Source organism: Saimiri boliviensis, chromosome 19, assembly GCF_048565385.1.
Source record: "Saimiri boliviensis isolate mSaiBol1 chromosome 19, mSaiBol1.pri, whole genome shotgun sequence".
Lineage (NCBI taxonomy): Eukaryota > Metazoa > Chordata > Mammalia > Primates > Cebidae > Saimiri > Saimiri boliviensis.
The window spans coordinates 34,531,788-34,555,712 of record NC_133467.1 but is presented as its reverse complement, the minus strand read 5'-3'; the positions used below and the strand labels follow the sequence as shown (position 1 = coordinate 34,555,712).

At 48.4% G+C, this 23,925-nt stretch overlaps 1 protein-coding gene across 2 annotated transcripts in view; it reads right to left on the bottom strand.

Annotated features, from left to right (window-relative positions):
* The window catches only part of SMG5 (SMG5 nonsense mediated mRNA decay factor), a 38,992-nt gene that overhangs the window by 14,333 nt on the left and 734 nt on the right, over window positions 1-23,925 (bottom strand). The window contains exons 1-13 of one of the 2 annotated variants that reach the window (XM_003937829.4): window positions 22,024-22,758; window positions 17,272-17,370; window positions 16,275-16,398; window positions 15,785-15,941; window positions 11,791-11,880; window positions 10,555-10,644; window positions 9,811-9,889; window positions 5,419-5,544; window positions 5,243-5,311; window positions 4,614-4,822; window positions 3,676-3,813; window positions 2,916-3,515; window positions 845-1,020 (exon numbers count right to left, since the gene is read on the bottom strand). In XM_003937829.4, the coding sequence (XP_003937878.1) occupies window positions 845-1,020; window positions 2,916-3,515; window positions 3,676-3,813; window positions 4,614-4,822; window positions 5,243-5,311; window positions 5,419-5,544; window positions 9,811-9,889; window positions 10,555-10,644; window positions 11,791-11,880; window positions 15,785-15,941; window positions 16,275-16,398; window positions 17,272-17,370; window positions 22,024-22,097 (2,031 nt within the window). In that variant the 5' untranslated portion in view covers window positions 22,098-22,758. Of the gene's footprint in view, window positions 1-844; window positions 1,021-2,915; window positions 3,516-3,675; window positions 3,814-4,613; window positions 4,823-5,242; window positions 5,312-5,418; window positions 5,545-9,810; window positions 9,890-10,554; window positions 10,645-11,790; window positions 11,881-15,784; window positions 15,942-16,274; window positions 16,399-17,271; window positions 17,371-22,023; window positions 22,759-23,925 lie in introns of those variants that run through there. The other variant, XM_010348455.3, reaches the window with a different exon arrangement.

Below are 23,925 nucleotides of genomic sequence, written 5' to 3'. Positions count from 1 at the left end.
GGTAGTGGGGAAATTCAGGGTGTTAAAGGATGTGCCTTCTTTATGTCTGGCAGAAACCTTTCCTCCTAGCCCTCCCATGTGCCCATACTGGAACACCTCTCCAGGAATGTGACCCAGCATCTCTGTCTTCACCACACCTCCCTCAATGACTAATGACTAAGTAACTAACTGTCATCAGACATAAGCACACACCCAAGGGTGTACCTGGCCCTGACCCAAACTTTCTCATCTAGGGAATGGGGCAAACCAAAGGGAAGAGGGTCTTTCACAGCAGGGCATGTGTGCCCCTAGAAGAAAACACTGAATAAATGCCTCTGGGAATTAGAGGTTGAAGGCTGACACTGAACCTGAGAAGGAAGGGAAAGCTACCATGGCCCCACCTAGCCTCCACTGCAGCCAGCCTGACGGCTCAGTCTTGTTGTGAGGCTCTTAGGCTGTTTCCCCTGCTTAGTACATCTTCACAACTCTTGTCAGAACTTCCTATCTCTTCTGTCACTATCCTCTACTCAATGCTGTCTCCTTTCTCTGATATTTATCAAGTTTGGTCCTTGAACACATACTTCTATTGGCCTTATTCATAATGGCAGGCATTATGCCCAGCACTGGGGATACAAAGCAAAATAAGCAGCTTGCTCATTACTCCCCGGCCACAGGCTTTGTGAGGGCCAAGATCATGCCTAATCCTTCCCTGTCAGAAGCAATAGGGCACAGCACAGATAGCTGCTTGGCTGCCTGAAGTAATTCTTGTCTTGGCCATCTAGCGGGATTCTCAGGCCCCATTCTTGCTCATCCTCTCCTCCAAGACTCTGGGACCTGACAGGGGCAATGGGGTGAACCAACACACCTGTGCACACACAATGATGAGGTCGGGGTTGGTCCGAAGCCAGTCCAGGAAGACTTTCACAGCAGGAAGCAGGCCTTCGGCCATCAGGACCTGAAGCTTCTCCTGAATGCTGCGTTCATTCCGACAGGAGCGTCCACTGGACTCACTCCCCTCCGACTCAGAGCCCTCCTCAGAGGCTGAGGGGTGGGTGAATGAAAGAGAAAGAACTGGGATAAACAACTTACAGGCACTGGCAACAGATCTCAGCTCTGTGCAGGGAGCATGCTTCCACCCAGCCTGGGCCCTTCTGAGGAATTCTGATATGAAAAAGCTGGGGAATCACTAACAGGCCCTTGTTTAATTTTTCCAGACCCACTAACTGTTGTTGTTTTTTAATCTCCTCAAATTCATTTTACCATGGTTGCTTTTTAAATATGGCACCTTTTAAATTTAAATATAATTCTTACAGATTCAATTTGTGACATTGATCTACAGCTATTCATTCAACCAGTATTTATGAAGTACCTACTCTGTGCTGGAAGGCAGGAAAGACAATTAGAGAAAAGCTAAGGGGGCAGAAAAGCAAGGAGTACAGTTTTAAAAGAGTTACTTTCAACTCCTAGCTCTTCTACTTTGCAAGTGAGAACACTGGGCAGCTCATTTCACATCTCTGAGCATCAGCTTTCTCATTTCTGTCATTCACTCAGTCATTTGATAGTTGTAAGTCTCACCCATGTGGCAGGCACTGTGTTAGGTACTGGAATATAGCAATAAGTAAGACATAGTCTGTCCTGCCCTCAAGCAGTTCAGAGTCTAATTGGGGAGACAGACAAGTCAACAGGCAACCTCACCAGAGTGGGAAAGGGCTGGGGGCTGCAGAGGTGCAGGCGGCCACAGGAAGCAAATCTAACATAGCCTTAAAGAAGTCCCAGAGCACCTGTAATCCCAGCACTTTGGGAGGCCGAGGCGGGTGGATCACGAGGTCGAGAGATCGAGACCATCCTGGTCAACATGGTGAAACCCCGTCTCTACTAAAAGCGCAAAAAATTAGCTGGGCATGGTGGCACGTGCCTGTAATCCCAGCTACTCAAGAGGCTGAGGCAGGAGAATTGCCTGAGCCCAGGAGGCGGAGGTTGCAGTGAGCCGAGATCGCGCCATTGCACTCCAGCCTGGGTAACAAGGGCGCCATTGCACTCCAGCCTGGGTAACTCCGTGTCCAAAAAAAAAAAAAAAAAAAAAGAAGTCCCAGAGCAAATGACTTTTAAGCTAAAATCTAGGGGAGCAAGTAAGAATTAGCTAAGTGACAGGCTGGGGGCAAGGGAGGAAAAGCTCATGCCAGACAGACAGAACACCATATATAAAACTTGGGAGGTGGCCAGGCATGGTGGCTCACACCTGTAACCCAGCACTTTGGGAGGCTGAGGCAGACTGATCATTTGAGGTCGAGAGTTCAAGACCACCCTGGCCAACACGGTGAAACCCCATTTCTACTAAAAATACAAAAAATAGCCAGGCGTGGTGGCATGCGCTGTAATACCAGTTACTCAGAAGGCTAAGGCAGGAGAATCACCTGAGCCTGGAAGGTGGAGGTTGTGGTAAGCTGAGATTGCGCCACTGCACACCCACAATACCCTAGAACAATGCATAGAGTAGCCTTAACAAATGGCTGCTGCTGCTACTAAATGGGTACTCTTTGCAGGGAAGATCCTCACAAGAGAAGTCTCACTCTAATACACCTGCCCTGGTGGGTATCAGTTTTTCTAGCTTCCAGGAGCCCTGGAAGGACCTGGGATGGCACCAGGGAAGGAGGCTCCAGCTGCAATTGCTGTGTGGGGAGGCAAGCCCCAGACAAACTGGGCAGGGTGAAGTGCAAGAGAAATAAAACCAACAAATGGGTTGGGAGCTGGGAATGACAGACTAAGCAGGAGACAGGATCCTCAGGAAAAAACTCATGGGCTACACCACAGGCAGAGGGCCAAAGGTAAGGACGGAGATGAGAGGTCACTCACACAGAGAGGAGAGTGGCCTCTCAGGTGAGTGTCTATGGCATGGAGGTATGGACCAGAACAGGATGACGAAGGGGTCGAAATACCTGGCTCTGAGGGCTTGTCTACATCCCCATTGACACAAGGCCTGCGGCTGGCTGAGGTATGAGGGTCGGTGGTGGGCTGGAGAAGCAGGTTGCTAAAGGTGGGGGCCAGTCGGAAGCAGCGCTTAGTCTGGAACATCTGGGTGGACATGGCTTGTAGATTGCTGGCAATGCTAGCCTCACTGGGGCCCAGTGGGCCATTGAGGGAAACAGAAGCCTCTGATCTGGCCCGAGGGGGCTCCAGGGCTGGTGACCGTGTCCCCTCCTCTTCCTCCATATCTTCCAAGTCTGATCGGGACTCCTGGCTATTCATCTCCGAGTCTGTTTCAGCATCAAAGGCCGTTCCCCCACCTTCAAGACTCTTGTCAGAGCCACTGTCCGAGCCCTCACTGGCCCGGGCTGAGTCACGGCTTGAGTCCGATTCAAAGCCTTCACTCAGGTCACTGTCATCACCAGCTTTGGGTGGGTGGCGGCGACGGCGGAGGCAGGAGAGGCGGGAGAACTTACGGCTCTTTCTGACCTCACCTACTTGGGGTGCTATAGGAGGCGGCTCAGGATCTGGCTCCTCCTCTTTCTCCAGAGGTTCCTTGGACTCTGGTTCATCTGTGGAAAGAGGAAGGTCAGGTGGAGCCCAAGGAAGAGGAAGAGCCTGGAAGCTGGAACATGCTCTCCACCACCACTTCCCCTGTGTCTGTGTTCCTTTCCTTGATCCCCATGCCCCACACCAACCTTTCCATAGTGATGACCTCCCCCATTCTCCCACCTGTGCCATCACTCTGGAATGCCGGGACAGGATTCTCGCCCTCTTCCAGCTCGGCCTGCAGCCGTATGTTGACATGATTGACGAGGTGGGAGAAAAGGGCCAGGGTGAAGGCAATGGCTGCACTGTACTGCTTGGATCCTAAAGTCAGGAAAGCCAGGCATTAGGGGCCTAGGGCCCGGATGAGGAGAAGGCACCATCAATTCCAACCCCATCTCATCTGTTCTCAACTTTTCTAAAGATCAACTACTCATCAAAGATTCCTTTTTTTTTTTTTTTTTTTAAAACTTTTTAGAGACAAGGGTCTCACTATGTTGCCCAGGGTGGTCTTGAACTCTTGGGCTCAAGCAATCCACCTGCCTTAGCCTCCCAAAGTGCTGGGATGACAGGTGTGAGGCACTGTACCTGTCCCATTATTCCTGCCGTAATCTAGAATGTACCATCTCACCTGGTGTTCCTTCAGATAAGCATATCCTTTTGTCCCATCTCATTCTCCCTTGCTTTGAGGGTTCCTCCCCATGCCTCGAGAGCCGTCACATCCAGCCCTATCCATCCTTACCTCCCAATCTTGCTCTACATACATGTGTGCCAGAAAGGCTTCCAGAATTGCCTAAATGCCTCCAATAGCAATGTCTGAATTCTGTCTGGATCATCACTAAGTATCCTGACCCTCATCTCTGCACAGGCCCTGACCAAGGGTGTGCGTATTTATGGGAGGCGGTAAGGAGAAGGGGGAAGGAAAAGTGCTGTTGCTTATACTCAATTACCAGGAGCTCCTTTAGGGTAGGATCCCTTGGCCCTTACTCGCCCACAGCCAAGCAGCGACACAGGAGTGAAGAGACTGCTTGTGGAAGGAAGTTTATGAATAATGAGCTGCAGAAAAGGGGAGTGAGGATCCCCAAAGCCAGTGGAGGAGAAAAGAGGAACATAGGGAAGGTTACCTGCTCTCTCCAAGCTGTGCACACACATAAGGCAGATGATGACCATTTGAAAGATGAGAAGGTCCGGGAGGAAAGCATATCCACTCTCATACTCCTCCTCATCCTCACTGGCCAGGCTGAGGTTGGGTGAGGAGGGCAGGTAGAAAAGGCAGAGGTTGAAGTCCTCCAGGACTGACTGGCAAAGTGAGGTCAGCTCTGAGTCCACGGAGCTACAGAAGGGCAAGAGTAACAGGGGAGGTTAGTGGTGGGGGCTGGAGAAGGAGAAGAGCAGGGAATACAAGATTCAGAGAAAGGACTATGGGACGCTGCAGGGGAGACCTGAGAGCACAGCAGGGAAGGGCAGCAACTAAAACGGGGGAGGGATGTGAGGAGGCTTCATTCAGCCATTTCCTCTTCAACATTTCCTAAGCACCCATTCTGTGCCAGAGGGAGAGAGAGCTGCTGGGAGGAGGATGGGCACAGGACCCTTGGGAGAAACAGTGAGGAATGCCAAGAAAGGACAAACTGGCTAGGGAAGTTCCAACTGAGGGCAGAACTCAACAGTCCACTGTCATCAAGGCACCTTCTGTAAAGCAGTCACCAAGGCTGGGGCTCACAGGACAGTCCGAGTTCATGTCTCTTCCACTCACCTGCTTTTGGGCTGTAGGAGGCTTTGCAGATACATAAAGTTCACCAGCAGCCTTTTAATGTCTTTACATCTGGAATGAGAGGAGCCCAAAGTAAATGCTGAATGGCCCCACAGTCCCTATGGTCCTTCTGCGCCAACTGCAGAAAAACCGCCCACCTCCTCACAGGCCTCACTCACCGCTTTTTGCTGGGAGACAGTTTCCGAGTCTCACACTTCTTGAGTTGGTGGTACATTTTGGCTGCCTTGTCATACAGGCGCTTGAGGTTCCCATAGGCCCCCTCAAAGGACACTTCTGACTGGATGCTGTAGGAGAGATCAAGGTGAGCTATTGAGTCTTGGCAGGGGGAAGATATGTTACTCTGCTGGGGCTTTAGGAAACAATGTTACTAGAAAAGATAGGCTGTTCCCAGCCTCAGCTTCCATGTATGTATGTATGTATGTACTCAGCGTAAAAGGCTCATGAGTTATTTATCTTTCCTGATAAAACACACATACATAACTTCTAGATTAGTCAGAGGAAAAAGGATGTCTTACTCTCCCTTGTATCTAGAAAGGAGACAATCAATCCTACTCTGTTACAAACTTAACTTAGTTGCCATCCCTGAAATACATTATCCTTCATCTCTTTTTAAGCATAGAATATAATGGATAGCATTTAACAAGCATTTACTATGCGCAAGGATATTTACATGCACTATTTCAATTAATCCTCATCCTTCCAACATGAAAACACAAACACGTACTGAGCACCTGCTGTGTCAGGCGATGTACCCTAATACTGTCCACATTCACAGATGAGGACACGGAGCCTGTGAGAGAACAAGTACATTGACCAAGGTCACACAGCTAAGACATGGCAGAAGAAAGTCTCCAACCCAACTGTCTTCTTTTCTTTAAACTGAGTTTCACTCTATCACCCAGGCTGGAGTGCAGTGGCATGATCTCAGTTCACTGCAACCGCCGCCTCCTGGGTTTAAGCAATTCTTGTGCCTGAGTCTCCCAAGTAGCTAGAATTATAGGTGCCTGATACCATGCCTGGCTAATTTTTATATTTTTAGTGTCTAGAAACAGACACGGTTTCACCATGTTGGCCAGGCTGGTCTCAAACTCCTGACCTTAGGCCATCCACCCGCCTCGGCCTCTCAAAGTGCTTGGATTACAGGTGTGAGTCACCGTGCCCAGCCTCTTTTTTTTCCTTTTGAGACAAGGTCTTGCTCTGTTGCCCATGCTGTAGTACAGTGGCTCGATCTCGGCTCAGTGCAGCCTTAAACTCCTGGGCTCAGTTGATCCTCCTGCCTTAGCCTCCCCAGTAGCTGGGACTACAAGTGCATACCACCATGCCCAGGTAATCTTTTTTATTTATTTTTTTGGATGAAGTCTCACTCTGTTGCCAGGTTGGAGTGCAGTGGCGTGATCTCAGCTCACTGCAACCTCCGCCTACCAGGTTCAAGCAATTCTCCTGCCTCAGCCTCCTGAGTAGCTGGGATTACAGGCATGCACCACCACGTCCGGCTAATTTTGCACTTTTAGTAGAGATGGGTTTTTTTTTTTTTTTTTTTTAATTTAAAAGATGGGATTTCACCATGATGGCCAGGCTGGTCTTGAACTCCTGACCTCAGGTGATCCACCCACCTCAGCCTTCCAAAGTGCTAGGATTGCAGGCGTGAACCACCGCGCCCGGCCAGAGATGGGGTTTCTCCATGTTGGTCAGGCTGCTCTCAAACTTCCAACCTCAGGTGATCCCCTGCCTCAGCCTCCCAAAGTGCTGGGATTATAGGCATGAACCACTGCACCTGGCCTGTGTCTTGTTTCTTAAAAACATGTATTTAATTATAAAAAGTGAGGTATGACCAGACTGGCCAAAATGGTGAAACCCCATATCTACTAAAAATGCAAAAAAAATTAGCCCAGCATGGTTGCACATGCCTGTTATCCCAGCTACTCAGGAGGCTGAGGTAGGAGAATTGCTTAAACCCAGCAGGCAGAGGTTGCAGTGAGCCGAGACTGTGCCACTGCACTCCAGCCTGGGTGATAAGAGCAAAACTCTGTCTCAAAAAAAAAAAAAGGTATAAAATAGAAGAAACCAATGTCTGTGGTGAATTAAAGACAGCCACAAATTACCTGACACTCCTTCCATTGAGAACTGTGGTCTATATCTCCTTCCCTTAAATCTTGCAGGGGGCTAGTGGAGGAAGGGCTATGACCAACAGAATATTATAGAAGTAACTCACAGTTTCCAGCCCAAGCTGGAAACTGGCAGATACAACTTCCAAGTCTCTTAAATCATTGTTCACTGTTAGAGCCTTGAACCACTACATAAGGTCTTCTATCCTGCGGAAAATACCATACATGGAGAGGGAGGAGCCAAATGTGCCAACCCTCCAGACCTGTTAGACCTTCAGATTAGCTGAATACCAATGACTAACCCTAAACAATGCCACTAGGAGAAGGCGGATTGCCCAACTGAGCCCTGCCCAATTGTCTAACCCATAAACCAAGAGAGAATTATTTTAGCAGAGTCAGGTATGCCCTTAGTGGGCACCTCCCAAACTTGGATATGCCTGGCTCTCTTTTGGAAATGGCCCACCCTAAATCATGCTTATAAGTGTGATGAGGGACCCAGCACAAGTAAGGGGGTGCTTTCTCTGGAAGACATTTAAGAAATGGGAAAGATACAGCCAGGCACGGTGGCTCAGACCTGTAATCCCAGCACTTTGGGAGGCTGAGGCATGTGGATCACCTGAGGTGGGGATTTCGAAACCTGTTTGATCAACATGGAGAAAACCCATGACTGTAATCCCAGCTATCAGGAGGCTGAGGCAGGAGAATCTCTTGAACCCGGGAGGCAGAGGTTTCAGTGAGCCGAGATCCCACCATTGCACTCCAGCCTGGGCAACAAGAGCAAAATTCCATCTCAAAAAAAGAAAAATGAAAGAAAGAAAGAAAGAAATGGGAAAGATACAACAGGTTATAAACCTAGTAATGATATTTAAGAATGAACAAATGTTTGGATACATCTTTATAGCAAAAAATAAATAAATAAAAATAAAAATAAAAAAGAATGAACGAATGCAGTGGTGTATGTATAGAAGGCCAGCCTCTACTGATCTAGACAGGAGAGGGACCCCCACCAAGCTAATACTTAATACAGGGACCAGGTTTCCTTGACCAGGTGAACCAAAAATCGTGGCACACAGAATTATGAGGTACAATTAGTATTTTACTATTTTATACTTCAGTATCTGATAACTTTACTATTTGGATATACTTTAGTACTTGACCACTTCAGCTATGAAGACCACCCTACTCCTTTTGTTCGAAGCCCAAGTTCATTACATACCTTCTTCTGAGAATGAGTTTGGTTCCTCAACTTTAGCTCTGATTAGGTGACAACAGTGAGTTTTTCTGTTTTCCCGGCAGTTTCTCACTATAACTTGAAAGCATTTCAGGTAACGTGTTCTGGTTTAACTATCAGTCTCATGGGCTCTTGGTTACAGCCACCCAATATCCTACGCTTAATCAATTTTGGGTGCCCTGAAAATGTTTTTTGTTTTGTTTTTTTGAGACAGTCTTGCTCTGTCACCCAGGGTGGAGTGCAGTAGCATGACTCTGGCTCACTGCAACCTTCACTTCCTGGGTACAAGCGATTCTCCTGCCTCAGCCTCCCAAGTAGCTGGGATTACAGACGCTCACCACCACACCAAGGTAAATTTTGTATTTTCATTTTTTGAGATGGAGTCTTGCTCTGTCGCCCAGGCTGGAGTGCAGTGGCATGATCTCAGCTCACTGCAAACTCCGCCGCCTGGGTTCAAGCAATTCTCCTGCCTCAGTCTCCCGAGAAGCTGGAATTACAGGCATGCACCACCATGCCTGGCTAATTTTTTTGTATTTTGAGTAGAGATGGGGTTTCACCATATTGGCCAGGCTGGTCTTGAACTCCTGACCTTGCAATCCGCCCACCTTGACCTCACAAAGTCCTGGGATTACAGGCATGAGCCACTGCATCCGACAATTTTTGTATTTTTAATGGAGACGGGGTTTTGCCATGTTAGCCAGGCTGGTCTCGAACTCCTGACCTCAGGTATCTGCCTGTCTTGGCCTTCCAAAGTGTTAGGATTACAGGCGTGAGCAACCACGCCCTGCCGAAAATGTTATTTTATATCTTAACAGATGAGATGCAGACCCAGGAAAGCAGTGGCTCACCTTGCTGGTCCCTCCATGTATATTACCACATTAACACACTAGAATTCTGATGCTCTTGTCAGAAGCCACTTTGGTAACATTTCGCCTACTGTATCAAGTTTATTTCCTTCTTCTGGAAAACAGCAATCTTGTATTTTGCATAAGATCATAAATAGCTATTTTAGCTGCCCAAGTGCTTACAGATCCAGCAGTTAGGTGAAAAGCAGCAGGGCTGTGTCAGAGTCCCTCTGAATGGAGGGACCCCTCAATCTTAGCATTCCCCTATCTCAGGCACAAGCTAGAGCAGAGAGGAAAGGAAGATAGAAAACAAAGCAGGAATAATATGCACACAAAAGCAGGGCTGGAAAAGTGCTAGCAAATACTCACCAGCGCAGGTAGCAATACATGGCTTCCACATTGTAGTACTTGCTGCCTGCCAGGGTGCCCAGCTGATTGAAGGGCATTCCTAACGAGAAAGAAAATTCATGCAGTCTAAGGCTACAATACTCATTCAAAGCTGCCAGGCCCAACCAATGTTAAGCATCAGAGAACTTGTGGGGAAAACAGCTGGGTCTGCAGGCAACACTGGCATCTCAGTTGATTAGCAGCTTAATCTTGTTCCTCTAGGGGATTACTGACCTCTTCTTATGTCTACCAGCTTGTTCCTGCGAGGTATGCCAGGTGTTACCTGAATTGATGGAGTACCATTCCTCTGGCTTCCACTATGGCTCTTCCGGGGTTGATGGAATGCCATGGAGCCCTCTCCTCTATCCCAGCTCTGAGTGCTCATTCCTACAGGCATATCCCCATCTCTCTATATAATAGAGTCCTATCCTTTATCTCATTGTGCTCCTCTTTCTACAAGAGACCTCAGGGATGGGAAAGCCATCTTCTCTTTTCCTTCTATTCTGCCTCACTCCTTCTTAGTTCAAGACCTTCCCATTCATCTTTTCCTTCCATCATTTTCTGAGTGTGTTACAAGAGGGAAAAAGTATAAACAAAGTATGAGAGAGCTGAGAATGAAGAGGAGCTGGGGAAAATGACAATGAACTGCCTGCCATCTCAATAATATCATCATCTTCCCTAGGAAAATCCTACTGGATTGGGAGGCCCAAGTTGGGGACAACTTACCAATCTGAGGAGCTACTGACAGGGCTTGGTAGTAAAATCTCTCGGCTAGCAGCTCGGTATCTACACCAGCTAATTCATTCTGGTATCGTGCTGCACAAGAGAGAAAAGGAAGGGAAAATCGACGATTCTAAGTTACAGAAAACCCTCCCCCATTTCTGGGAGTCCACTCTGAGGAGCTGTCACAAGAGCTTAGAAGGAAGGTACCTGAGCTAGGACACAAGCTGCTAGGGTCTCTGGCATAGTCCTAAATCTGCATGACTATGGGCAAATTGTTCAACTCTCTCTTCCTTGCTGGCAGGTTCAAAATGTAAAGAATATTTAGCGTTTGTGAAGTAAAAAAGCTCTTTTTTGTTTTCTCTCTCTTTTTTTTTTTTTTTTTTTTTTTAAGAGACAGGGTCTTGCTATTACTCAGGCTGATCTCAAACTCCTGGGTTCAAATTATCTCCCGCCTCAGCCTCCCAAGTAGCTAGGACTACAGATGCGTGCCACCATGCCCTGCCTGAACAGGCTCTGCTTGACAATCTCTTCACAATGAAGGGGAGCTGCAGCACACATAAATGCTTGCAAAGACCTCTGATATTTAGTTCTGAAATGCAATTGCTCAATTCTACAGAGAACACATTACTAATGATACTCTGGTCCATCAACTATGAAACTGCTGACTCTCATTGTTCAATGAGGGGTCCAGGAGTGGGCTGGGGGCAGGGATAGGAGACTCAGGTCAGTAAGAGATAATGCACCCAACAGCCACACACCAGCAGCCTAATGAGGAACCACTGTCTATCAGGAACAAGAGGCCCCAGGGACCACAAAGCAAGAGAGTACTTTTCCATCCTTAGAAACATCTGTTAGGGAGATAAGTCCTCCTTGATGTCTAATTACAATCCCTGTGCCGAAGTTTCTATTCATGTAGGAGTCAATAAAGATAAAAGAAACACTAAAAAAAAAAAAAAAAAAATCCAATTAAAATCTTCTCAACCCACTACTGAAACAGAATTATTATCTTGATTTGCTCAAAGCTCAGACAATTCTCTCTTTCCTGTATTCACTGATCCTCTCTGACTCATGGAAGGGCAGTGAAAAGAAGGAATCACTGAAACAGATGAGAGGGAAAAGGTTAAGAGGCCAAATTACCCTCCTGCTCTCCAACCATGTAATGGGTGTTAGCAACAACTGAAGCAGCTTAGGACTGTCCTGTAACCCAAAACAGAGAAAATGAAAGGTGCAAATTCTTACACAAATCCCCCAGGTACACTAGACATCGGTGGCATGCCATCTGTGCCCAATCCATCTCCTTCCCTGAGGCAGACACTGGCTTCTTGCATCCTGAGACAAAGAAAAAGAGATTTATGAGTCATCCTTCTGCCTCCCCGAACCTATGGGGAAATCTCTCTCCAATGTGTAGAAAAGAGACTAAGAATCTAAGGTCAGTCTTGGATTGAGTCTTCCAGGACAGAGAGACACTCATCCAGGACACATGGAGAGACACAGAGGAGCACAGGTGGGCATTCGCAGGGACACAGAGGCTTATAGGCAGATTCATTCATAAGACAGGAAGGAACCAGAAGAGGGCCCTTAACCTAGGATGGCACCTTGAGGGAAGCTCATCACAGGAAGGCTTCCAGAAAGGAGGAAGAGATGAGCCTCAAGTATGAAGAGGGTCATGAGTGTCTTGGGTAGAAGTTATGTACATAAAGGTAAAAGGTTTTGGGTAAATATGGGAAACTAATCTGCCCAAGAATGAAATGTGAATGAGGCCAATTAAAAAAAAAAAAAAAAGGCACCTGGGCACGGTGGCTCAAGCCTGTAATCTCAGCACTTTGGGAGGCCGAGGCGGGTGGATCACGAGGTCGAGAGATCGAGACCATCCTGGTCAACATGGTGAAACCCTGTCTCTACTAAAAATACAAAAAACTAGCTGGGCGTGGTGGTGCGTACCTGTAATCCCAGCTACTCAGGAGGCTGAGGCAGGAGAATTGCCTGAGCCCAGGAGGCGGAGGTTGCGGTGAGCCGAGATCGCGCCATTGCACTCCAGCCTGGGTAACAAGAGCGAAACTCCGTCTGCAGTGGCTCACGCCTATAATCCCAGCACTTTGGGAGGCCCAGGCAGGTGGATCACGAGGTCAAGAGATTGAGACCATCCTGGTCAACATGGTAAAACCGTGTCTCTACTAAAAATACAAAAAATTAGCTGGGCATGGTGGCGCGTGCCTGTAATCCCAGCTACTCAGGAGGTTGAGGCAGGAGAATTGCCTGAATCCAGGAGGCGGAGGTTGTGGTGAGCCGAGATTGTGCCATTGCACTCCAGCCTGGGCAACAAGAGCGAAACTCCGTCTCAAAAAAAAAAAAAAAAAAAAAAAAAAAAAAAAAAAAAAAAGCAAAAACAACGACAACATTTTAAAAAGGAAAACAAAAATAAAGAAATGTGAATGAGGCCAAGGCAGATGCTCTTCTTGCCTGAGGCTGCTGGCCAAAGCCAAATATGCCTGAACACTCACCTCTCCCTTCCAATAAACTGCCTGGTAGCTTCAGAGAGCTTAAGATCTTTGGGAGGCAGTTTTCCCATGTGCCAGAAACTCATTTAAACATTCTACAGTATTTTTTTTTTTTTAAGAGATGGGGTCTCGCTATGTTGCCCAGGCTGGAGTGCAGTGGGATTCACAGGTGTGATCCCACTACTGAGCAGCACAGGAGTTTTGACCTGCTCAATTTCTGACCTGGGCTGGTTCACCCCTCCTTAGGCAACCTGGTGGTTTCCCGCTCCCAGGAGGTCACCATATTGATGCCGAACTTAGTGCAGACACCCGATCGTCATAGTACACTACAGCCCAGAACTCCTGGGCTCAAGCAATTCTCCTACCTCAGCCTCCTGAGTAGCTGGGACTACAGGCACCCACCACCGTGCCGAGTAGCATTCTACAGTATTAACTTAATCCTCACAGCAACCCTATGAGGTTTTTTTGAGACGGAGTCTTGTTCTATCACCCAGGATGGGGTGCAATGGTGCGGTTTTGGCTCACTGTAACCTCTGCCTCCTGGGTTCATGCGATTCTCCTGCCTCAGTCTCCCAAGTGGCCAAGATTACAGGAGCACCACCACGCCCAGCTTATTTTTACATCTTTAGTAGAGACATGGTTTCACCATGCTGGTCTGGCTAGTCTTTTTTTTTTTTTTTGAGGCGGAGTTTCGCTCTTGTTACCCAGGCTGGAGTGCAACGGCACCTGGCCAAGGTTACTCTTATTACTCCCATTTTACAGTTGAGAAAATCAAAGTCAAACAGCTGCTAAGCAGCAGAGCGAGGATACAAAAGGCTCTAGAGACTGTCCTCTTATCCATTCCACTTACTGCCTCTCGGGTGTATTGCTTCCATTTGGAAAAGCCATTCCTAATGAGTTGGAGTTTCGCTCTTGTTGCCCAGTCTGGAGTGCAATGGCGCGATCTCGGCTCACCGCAACCTCCGCCTCACGGGCTCAGGCAATTCTCCTGCCTCAGCCTCCTGAGTAGCTGGGATTACAGGCACGCACCACAATGCCCAGCTAATTTTTTGTATTTTTAGTAGAGACGGGGTTTCACCATGTTGACCAGGATGGTCTCGATCTCTTGACCTTGTGATCCACCCGCCTCGGCCTCCCAAAGTGCTGGGATTACAGGTGTGAGCCACCACGCCCAGCCCCATTCCTAATGTTTTCTATAGCTGCCTCTCAGTTGGCTGAATGGAGAAATCATTGAAGAGAAAAACTAAAGTGGGTTGGGGAACTAACCCTCTGAAGTAATCTTTTTTTTTTTGTCTTTTTGTTTTTTTCCTTTTTGTGGAGAACGGGTCTTGCTATATTGCCTAGGCAGGTCTCGAACTCCTGGGCTCAAGCTATCCTCCCGCCTCTGCCTCGCTAAAAGCTGGGATTACAGGCGTGAGCCACAGCGCCTGGCCTGAAGTAATCTTTTTTTTTTTTTTTTTTTTTTGAGACAGAGTGTTGCTCTTGTTACCCAGGCTGGAGTGCAATGGCGCGATCTCGGCTCACTGCAACCTCCGCCTCCTGGGTTCAAGCAATTCTCCTGCCTCAGCCTCCTGAGTAGCTGGGACTACAGGCACGCGCCACCACGCCCAGCTAATTTTTTGTATTTTTTTTTTTTTTTTTTTTTTTTTTTTTTTTTTTTGAGACGGAGTTTCGCTCTTGTTACCCAGGCTGGAGTGCAATGGCGCGATCTCGGCTCACCGCAACCTCCGCCTCCTGGGTTCAGGCAATTCTCCTGCCTCAGCCTCCTGAGTAGCTGGGATTACAGGCACGTGCCACCATGCCCAGCTAATTTTTTTGTATTTTTAGTAGAGACGGGGTTTCACCACGTTGACCAGGATGGTCTCAATCTCTCGACCTCGTGATCCACCCGCCTCGGCCTCCCAAAGTGCTGGGATTACAGGCTTGAGCCACCGCGCCCGGCAGTTTTATATTTTCAAGAGAGATAAGGTTTCACCATGTTGGCTAGGCTGGTCTCGAATTCCTTACCTCAGGTGATCCACCCGCCTTGGCTTCCCAAAGTACTGGGATTATAGGCAGGAGCCACTGCACCTGGCCTAGATATTTTTAAGTGCATAAAACACAGGTGCTCTAATTCTGATCACAGAATCCTTCCATGTGGTGACAAGGACACAACCTCCATCTCTGACCCACAATGTCTGTCCTGGTGATGGAGGGGAGAGAGAGAGAAGGGGGAGGAGCTGGGGGAGGAGCTCTAAAGGGTGGCTGAACTGAAAAGAAAACTTAACAACTAGAAAAGGGGATAAAATTACAGCTGCCAGTATCTCAGCTGGTGGAAAAGGAATTTGTACTATCTTGAAAGACTGTCCATAATTTTCCCAACATATCTAAAGATTTCAATACTTTGATTAAACATTGGGAAATAATCTTTAAAATCAAAAGAAAGGGTGCTGGCCAAATTCAACTGGGAGAAGAAAAGAAATGTTATTAATACCACCTTCCAGTGGCAGATCTACTTTAGGTCTTTCTGTCCCTTCCTCTGCCTGTTCACAATCCCAGCCCTCTCTCTTTCCTTAAGATTTTTACCCTAACTCATACGACTGTTTGTATAAATCCAAACTTTATAAACTATTTGTATGTAGGTCTGCTAGACTCTCTCTGCCTGGCTGGGTCACAAACTACATGAACCCTGGGGGATAAGGCCAGAGGTAGAAGCATGAGAGCCTGCTCAAGTCCACCTTTCAGGTTCCACTGACCTATGAGGGGGTCAGTGACGTGGGTCCAGTCGATGCAGCACTGCAGTTCCAGCTGGTAGTGGGACTGGATATAGAGAAGGAGATGCTGGTAGAAGCCAATACCAGCAACCAGGTGTGTCCTGTAGGCACATTCCAAAGTGCTCCGGCTGTGGATGTGCTACAGAATGGGAAAGGGAAGGGGGCTGGTTAAGCAATAAACTCAAAGAGTTCCACTCACCCTCCCCTATCCTGTTCATCTCACTTGGCTCCGGAACTTTGTCTACATCTCCTCTCACTCACAAGTTACTCCCATATTCTTAGCTCTAACTCTCTGGTCTTCCCATCTGGGACGAGACTCCCCTCCTTCTCCAATCCTAATTACATCTGACTCTCTCCCTCCTTTCTGCCATGTTGTCTTGGCTCCCTTACCTCCAACCATGTTCTGGGCCCACTTTCCTAGCTGTCTTTTCCTTCTCTGGCTTTCTCTCTTTAGATAAGGACCTCCCCTTACCTTTTTGTTAGTCTTGATAAGCTGGATAACTTCATAGTATACCTTTCTCCACAGCAGCTCCTCAGCCTTTCTCCCATAGTCCACTGGGTGCAGGAACATAAGCTTGACGCAGAGCTCACGCAGCCTGGGAGGGTGCAGGGGAGCATAAAAGACAGCCCATTCCTTGGAGTGGGGACACAAGAACTGAGGGAAAGGAGTCATGTGCCAATACCCCCACCAACAAATCTGTGTCCTTCCCAAGAGACATGCAGGTCAGTGTGACCCAGCAAAATAGCAGCCTAGGTAGGAAGGCAGTGGGAGTCCCACAAGATAGAAGCACGAAGCACTCACATTTTCATAATCCTCACTTCTTCCCTCTGCACACTTGGCTCCCTTTTTCTCTGCCTTTTTCTCCCCCTTTTTTTCCCTTCATTATGCAGTATGGCTGCCTCCCTTGACTCAATTTTTTTGGGGTCTTTGAGACCGGGTCTCACTCACTCTGTGGCAGTGGCAGTGGCAAGATCACAGTTCGCTGTAAACTTAAACCTCTGGGCTCAAATGATCCTCCCACCTCAGCCTACTGAGCAGCTGGGATTACAGGTGTGCGGCACCACAATCAGCTTTTTAATTTTTTTGTGGAGATGGGGTTTTGTTACGTTGCCAGGTCTGGTCTCAAACTCCTGGGCTCAAGTGATCCTCCTACCTTGGTTTCCCAAGGTGCTGGGGTTACAGGCTTGAGCCACTGTGCCCAGCCTTTAATGCGATTCTTTTTATTTTACTCTACTTTTTAGATGTAGAGACTGTGTTACTTTATGGCACCAATCTATTAGATATAAAACCTGCAGATGGAGTGAGGGATCCTAGCTCCTCTCTTAGGAAGGCCAGAGACTTCAAAGTCCATTAAGGTATCATGAGGTTAGGAGGTAAAACAGAGTGTGTGCTTATATATCTGAAAAGGTTTCTTGTAGAAATAGGCAGGGAAACAGTAAGGATCTATAGTTTAGAGTCTCTAGCTTACTTGTTCCTCAGGCTAATGTTTTCTGGTTTGAATACTTCTTGATAAGCGGTTTTGTTGCAAAGGATGAGGTCAAGTCGATGCACAGCCTCCACCACAGCCCTGCAGGGAAATACAGGCAAATACCCCTGAGTCATATGCATGGTCCATGGAGGATAACGCTGGGACACTGATTCTAGAGGAAAAGCTAAAGAATTAGGGTCGAGGAAAAAAGAAGGCTGCAGGCTGAGCTCTATACAAAACAAGATGAACACAGTCTCCACCTTGATACAGTAACCCCTGCCCCTCCCCGCCCCCACCCACCAGAGACATCTGGCAATGGTGGAAACATTTTCAGTCATCACAACTAGGGGGATAGAGAGTTGTTACTGGCACTTAGTGGGTGCTGTTAAATCTCCTGTAATGCACAGGACAGCCCACCACAATAAAGCACTGCCCTACCTAAAATGTCAACAGTCTCAAAGTAGAGAAACTCTTTGGTTAGGAAGGCTCTCCCAATGGAAAGAACACAGGCTGTGATGCCAGGCAGAAAATCTAGGGTTTGAACCCTGGCTGTGTCTAACTCTGTGCCTTTGGGCAAGTTACCCACCCTTTTAAAGTCTTAGTTAACACATCAATAAAAATGGAGACAATAACAGCAGCTACTTCAGAGGACAGTTGTGAGGATTAAATAATTTATATATAGCTCTGGTATATGGTAAACATTCAATAAGTAATGGTGGAATGAATAAATTATTATTCTATAAGGCCTTATTATCCCTGACACAAAGGAAAGGCATTTCTAATATAAAATTCTGCTACGGAATTATGGGGTATGGGAAAGTAGAGGGAACCCCTAGGCTGCTTAGCTGTAAACAGGATTCTGGTAAGCCTGGATTCTGCTGAAGGAATTAAACATAGTGGTTAAGAGTGTAGGAATAAGGTCAGGCGTGGTGGCTCATGCCTGTAATCCTAGCACTTTGGGAGGCCAAGGTGGGTGGATCACTTGAGGTCAGGAGTTCCAGACCAGCCTGGCCAACATAGTGAAACTCCATCTTAAAAAAAAAAAAAAAGAGTGTAGGCATGAAACCAGACCGCATGGATTCAAATCTTAGCTCCACTTCTTACCAGCTATGTGGTCCTGGGCAAAATGCCTTATATCTCACTTCATCCAACCATAAAACAGGAATATTATTAGCTAATACATAATACACCCATAACAGTGCCTGGTATATAGTAATCACCCCAGGTCTTAGTCTCCATTCTTCTTGTTCCAAGGCTGAGAGGGAGACTCCAGACACTAAGAGGTAATTAAATCTGTCATCACAGCAAAGAAAAAGCCACAGAAACTCTACTGTGGGTGGCCAAGAAGTCCCGGAGGCAGGCCTCATATCTGCAAGGGTAAAACCCAGAGGACATCAGGCAGCAGCTGTAAGAACATTCAAATCAGGCACAACTGTGGACACAAAAGCAACAAAAACAGAGTGAAGATTTCCAAACAAACCAAGAGGTGCTCCCAGGCCAGGGAAAATGGGCCACAACAGTTGGCACCCTATGGTGGTAGTGGCTCAGGAGGCACACTACTAAAAGCTGCCCTACACACGGTGAAGTGACCGCCAGCACCCAGTAGAGTGGGTGGGATGGTAATCAATGCCTTCTCACAGGTAATCATGTTTCTCCAAACACCTGGACAGCCTAAAGATGGATGCCAAGCCCTTTTGGCCAGCCTGGCCCTTGATGACAGGGGCAGTACCAGTGATTTACTTTATACCAGCTCAGTCCCTAGGGCACAGCTTTTATTTTTGGTGCCATGGAAAAATCTAATGGGAGTATATATTTTTATAGACAAGCGCCACAGCTCTCCTTATATCCTTAATCCAAAAGAAGGTAAATAACCACCACTCTAGAAGTTCTCATTGCAAATGCTTAAATGAGAGGGCTCAGTAGTTTTTCCCTCATTTTCCATCAGATCATAAGCTCTTCCACTAAACTATAATCTCTCTTAGAACAAAAACTACAGGCCGGGCGCGGTGGCTCAAGCCTGTAATCCCAGCACTTTGGGAGGCCGAGGCGGGTGGATCACGAGGTCGAGAGATCGAGACCAACCATGGTCAACATGGTGAAACCCCGTCTCTAATAAAAATACAAAAAATTAGCTGGGCATGGTGGTGCGTGCCTATAATCCCAGCTACTCAGGAGGCTGAGGCAGGAGAATTGCCTGAACCCAGGAGGCGGAGGTTGCGGTGAGCCGAGATCGCGCCATTGCACTCCAGCCTGGGTAACAAGAGCGAAACTCCGTCTCAAAAAAAAAAAAAAAAAAGAACAAAAACTACAAAATCTAGTCTTGTGTTTCATTCATTATTGTACTCCCAGGCCTAGCAAAAAGAAAAAAAAAATTTCTTTTTTTTTTGAGATGGAATCCTGCTGTGTCACCCAGAGTGGAGTGCAGTGGCAAGATCTCAGCTGACTGCAATCTCTGACTCCCAGGTTCAAGCAATTCTCCTGCCTCCCAGGTTCAAGCAATTCTCCTGCCTCCCAGGTCCAAGCAATTCTCCTGCCTCAGCCTCCCGAGGAGACGGGGATTACAGGCACCCACCACTATGCCCAGCTAATTTTTTGTACTTTTAGTAGAGACGGCGTTTCACCATGTTGGCCAGCTGGTCTCCTATTCCTGACCTCGTGATCTGCCCACCTCGGCCTCCCAAAGTGCTGGGATTACAGGCGTGAGTCACCGCGCCCAGCCAGAAAAATGTTTTTAAAAACAAATAACTTGGCCGGACGCGGTGGCTCACGCCTGTAATCCCAGCACTTTGGGAGGCCGAGGCGGGTGGATCACAAGGTCAAGAGATCGAGACCATCCTGGTCAACACGGTGAAACCCCGTCTCTACTAAAAAAAATACAAATCATTAGCTGGGCATGGTGGCGCGTGCCTGTAATCCCAGCTACTCAGGAGGCTGAGGCAGGAGAACTGCCTGAACCCTAGGAGGCGGAGGTTGTGGTGAGCCGAGATCGCGCCATTGCACTCCAGCCTGGGCAACAAGAGCGAAACTCCGTCTCAAAAAAAAACAAAAACAAATAACTAATGAATTAGTCTAATTAATCAATTGGTGCTTGTGTCCTTTCCAAGCTCCTTTCTCCTGCTGCCCTTTCTTCTGACTTAAAATATTTCAGAATTTCATATCCGTAAACAGCTGGGTGTGGGAGTTCCCCAAATTTCTGCAGCTCAGGGTGACAAGTCCACAGTCCAACAACACATTTATCTTGAGCAGAGAAACCAGACTTTCCTCCTAGTTCCATCCACTGATCACCACTGCTATAATAAATTATAAAAACAGTGACTGGCTGCCTCAAATTCTACCCTGCTCAAAGCCAACACCACACTTACAGGCAAATACCCACGTGCACACAGGTAAGCCACACACGCAAATATATCAGCTTAGTTCAGTCCTGTGAATGTAGTGGTTTAAGAAGGAACTACACAACTGGAAGGATGACCAGAGCCATCCCCAAACGCTGGAGACAAGGAATATTGCAGACACGGCCCACGCTCTGTCTGACATTGACACTGGGCAGCATGATGAGGCACACGTGCCACCCTCAGCCAACTCCTCACCCCCCTGGGGACTGCTAGGGGCAGCCCACAGTGGAAGCCCAGGGGCCGATAGATTGAATCATTTTTCTATTTTTGGAGCAGCCTGTACTCCCCTCTGCCTCTGGCTTACAAAGCCAGAGAAGGCAGGATGCCTACTCAAAGAGGAAAAGACAACATGCTTTTGACTCTTTCACTGCCAAGATGGGGCCAAGGCTGAGGATCTTCTTCTCATACAAACGTCCGTGTTCTATAAAGCCTGAGCTACATGAAAACCCCAAACCCCACTATGTAGCAGAAGACACAAAACTCAGTCTCCAGGCTTTATACTATTTTGATGCAGCTGTGGAGCCCATGTTCTAGTTCACCTATGCAACAACTCCTCCACCCTTGATGGGAAGAGCTCATTCTGGCTTGTTCCCAACAGAGGGCTGAAGGGCTGAAGATGTGACTTGTGGAGTGTGGGTGGCATTATGGAAATCAGAAACCAGGAACGCAAGTTGCCTGGCAAGAGACTACAGTCATGAGGCTGGAAGGAAGGCAAGACTCAGGAGTCCCCAGGTGCCCCGAATTGCCTCCCAAGTCCCAAGAACGCTCTGGAGATAAAGTCGTTCGTGGCCCTTCCAGGCCAAGCCATTCTCATTCAGACTCCTCAAAATTAGAGGTGTATGGGACTTCAGAGCATATCCAATTCAAATATCTCCTTTTTAAGGATAAGGAAACTGAGGCCCAAGGTCACACGGTGAGAAAGTGGCAAAGAAAGGACCTGAGCCTCGCTCTATGGACTTCAGTCCAGGCCTCTTCCCTGTAAATCTCACAGGAATCCAAGCACCGTTCCCTTCCGGGTTTCTCTCCACCTGTGACCCCACCTTTACCTACCCAACCCTTCTAGCCTTCAATTCCCACCCTACTACCCCAACTCCACAAAGCTTGGGGCTCGTCCCGACCAAGCACACTGTGGAGGGGATTCCTCCACGTGCTTCCCTCCAAACCTCCCACCCACTCAATTCCTCCTTTCAGTTCCATCCCGAGTTAACTACGGGACCCCGCTCCGCCTCCCAAATTGCATCCTCCTTCCCCGCCCGCACCTCACCCCGGCACCGGGCCCCGCCCGCTGGGGAGGCCCCGCCCTTCGCCGTCCCCCCACTTTCCTCGGCGGCTGCTCTCACGCCCTAGCCCCTCTCACCGGTAAAGCCGCTTAGTGTGGAGGACTTTTGCTTCGGGCTCGCTGCTCTCCCCTGTGGGGGGGCCTTGGCTCATGATGCCCGGGTCCGGGGGCAGCTCCCGGTCACAGGCCCCCGCCACCCACCACTACCGCCACCACTGCCGTCTCCGGCCGTAGCCGCAGCCGCCGCCGCCGCCGGCCCTGCTCGGCCGCCATCGCTGTGAGGCGGCTGCCCGCGACAGCTCCTCCTCCTCCTGCCAAATCTCGCGATGGCAGTCGCACACTTGCGGACCAGTGGCCTGCTGCTACCAAATCTCGCGAAACTCGTTTTCCCTCCCGGGAAGTTGCCAGAACTAACTCTGGGCAGCATGGCCTCTTTCCGGCTTCTCCAAACCCTTGCGAAAAACTTTATTGGCAAAGCTATCAGAGAACGGACAGTTTACCCAGTGAGGTGGCCAAAGCTTAACTGTATCAGGGCAAGTGAGCTCACAGCTAGGAGCGGGACTGCTTTGTCCTACAGTGATGATTTGGTCCATGCTTTTGCCCCTTTTCCCCAGCCCCGTTTGAGTCAAGCGTCTTTCAGATTACTGGTAAGAGTGACTCCAGCTCTCCCTTTCCCCCCATAATTTAAACAAACGAAAAGTGCATGTGAGAGTTTTCTTGGAAAGGGCCAAACATCACACAGGAATAAAGCCCTGGAAGAAATGACTCTTGTACAAGGGTGTCGGCCCTTCAGCTCCCCCTCCCAAAAGATAAGATTTCCGGCCGGGCGCGGTGGCTCAAGCCTGTAATCCCAGCACTTTGGGAGGCCGAGGCGGGTGGATCACAAGGTCAAGAGATCGAGACCAACCTGGTCAACATGGTGAAACCCCGTCACTACTAAAAATACAAAAAATTAGCTGGGCATGGTGGCGCGTGCCTATAATCCCAGCTACTCAGGAGGCTGAGGCAGGAGAATTGCCTGAACCCAGGAGGCAGAGGTTGCGGTGAGCCGAGATCGCGCCATTGCACTCCAGCCTGGGTAACAAGAGCGAAACTCCGTCTCAAAAAAAAAAAAAAGATAAGATTTCCAACTTGCCTCTCTCTCTCTCTTTTTTTTTTTTTTTTTTTTTTTTTTTTTAGAGTGGGGGGTCTCGCTTTGTTGCCCAGGCTGGAGTGCAGTGGCTATTCACAGGCGCGATCCCACTACTGCTCAGCACGGGAGTTTTGACCTGCTCCGTTTCCAACCTGGGCCGATTCACCCCTCCTTAGGCAACCTGGTGGTGCCCCACTCCTGGGAGGTCACCATATTGATGCCAAACTTAGTGCAGACACCTGATCGTCATAGTACACTACAGCCCAGAACTCCTGGGCTCAAGCGATCCTCCCACCTCAGCCTCCCGAGTAGCTGGGACTACAGGCAAGCTCACCACGCCCCGCACGTATCTGTCCCTTACCAACCAGCAACATTTATTGAACTTCTGCCTTCCAGCCACGGTGCAGGATTCTAGGGACACAGAAGTCAGTAAGCTAGACACTATCTCTGCCCTCACAAAGCTCAAATGACTTTAGGGATAAGGTCTCATAGGAATGACAAGCTACTCCCTCACGTTCCTATCTCCTGATCCTCACGCTGGAAATCAGGGCAGGTGGACTCACAGCTAGGAACATGACTGCTTTGTCTTGTTTTAGCTTAAACCTAAGTTTAAAAAGCAAGGGGTTTTTTTTAGGCCAGGCCCAGTGGCTCACGCCTGTAATCCCAGCACTTTAGGAGGCCAAGGCGGGCAGATCATGAGGTCAAGAAATCAAGACTATCCCGGCCAACATGGTGAAAACCCATCTCTAGTAAAAATACTAATTAAAAAAAATTAGCTGGGCGTGGTGGCACCCACCTGTAGTCCCAGCTACTAGGGAGGCCGAGGCAGGAGAATCGCTTGAACCAGA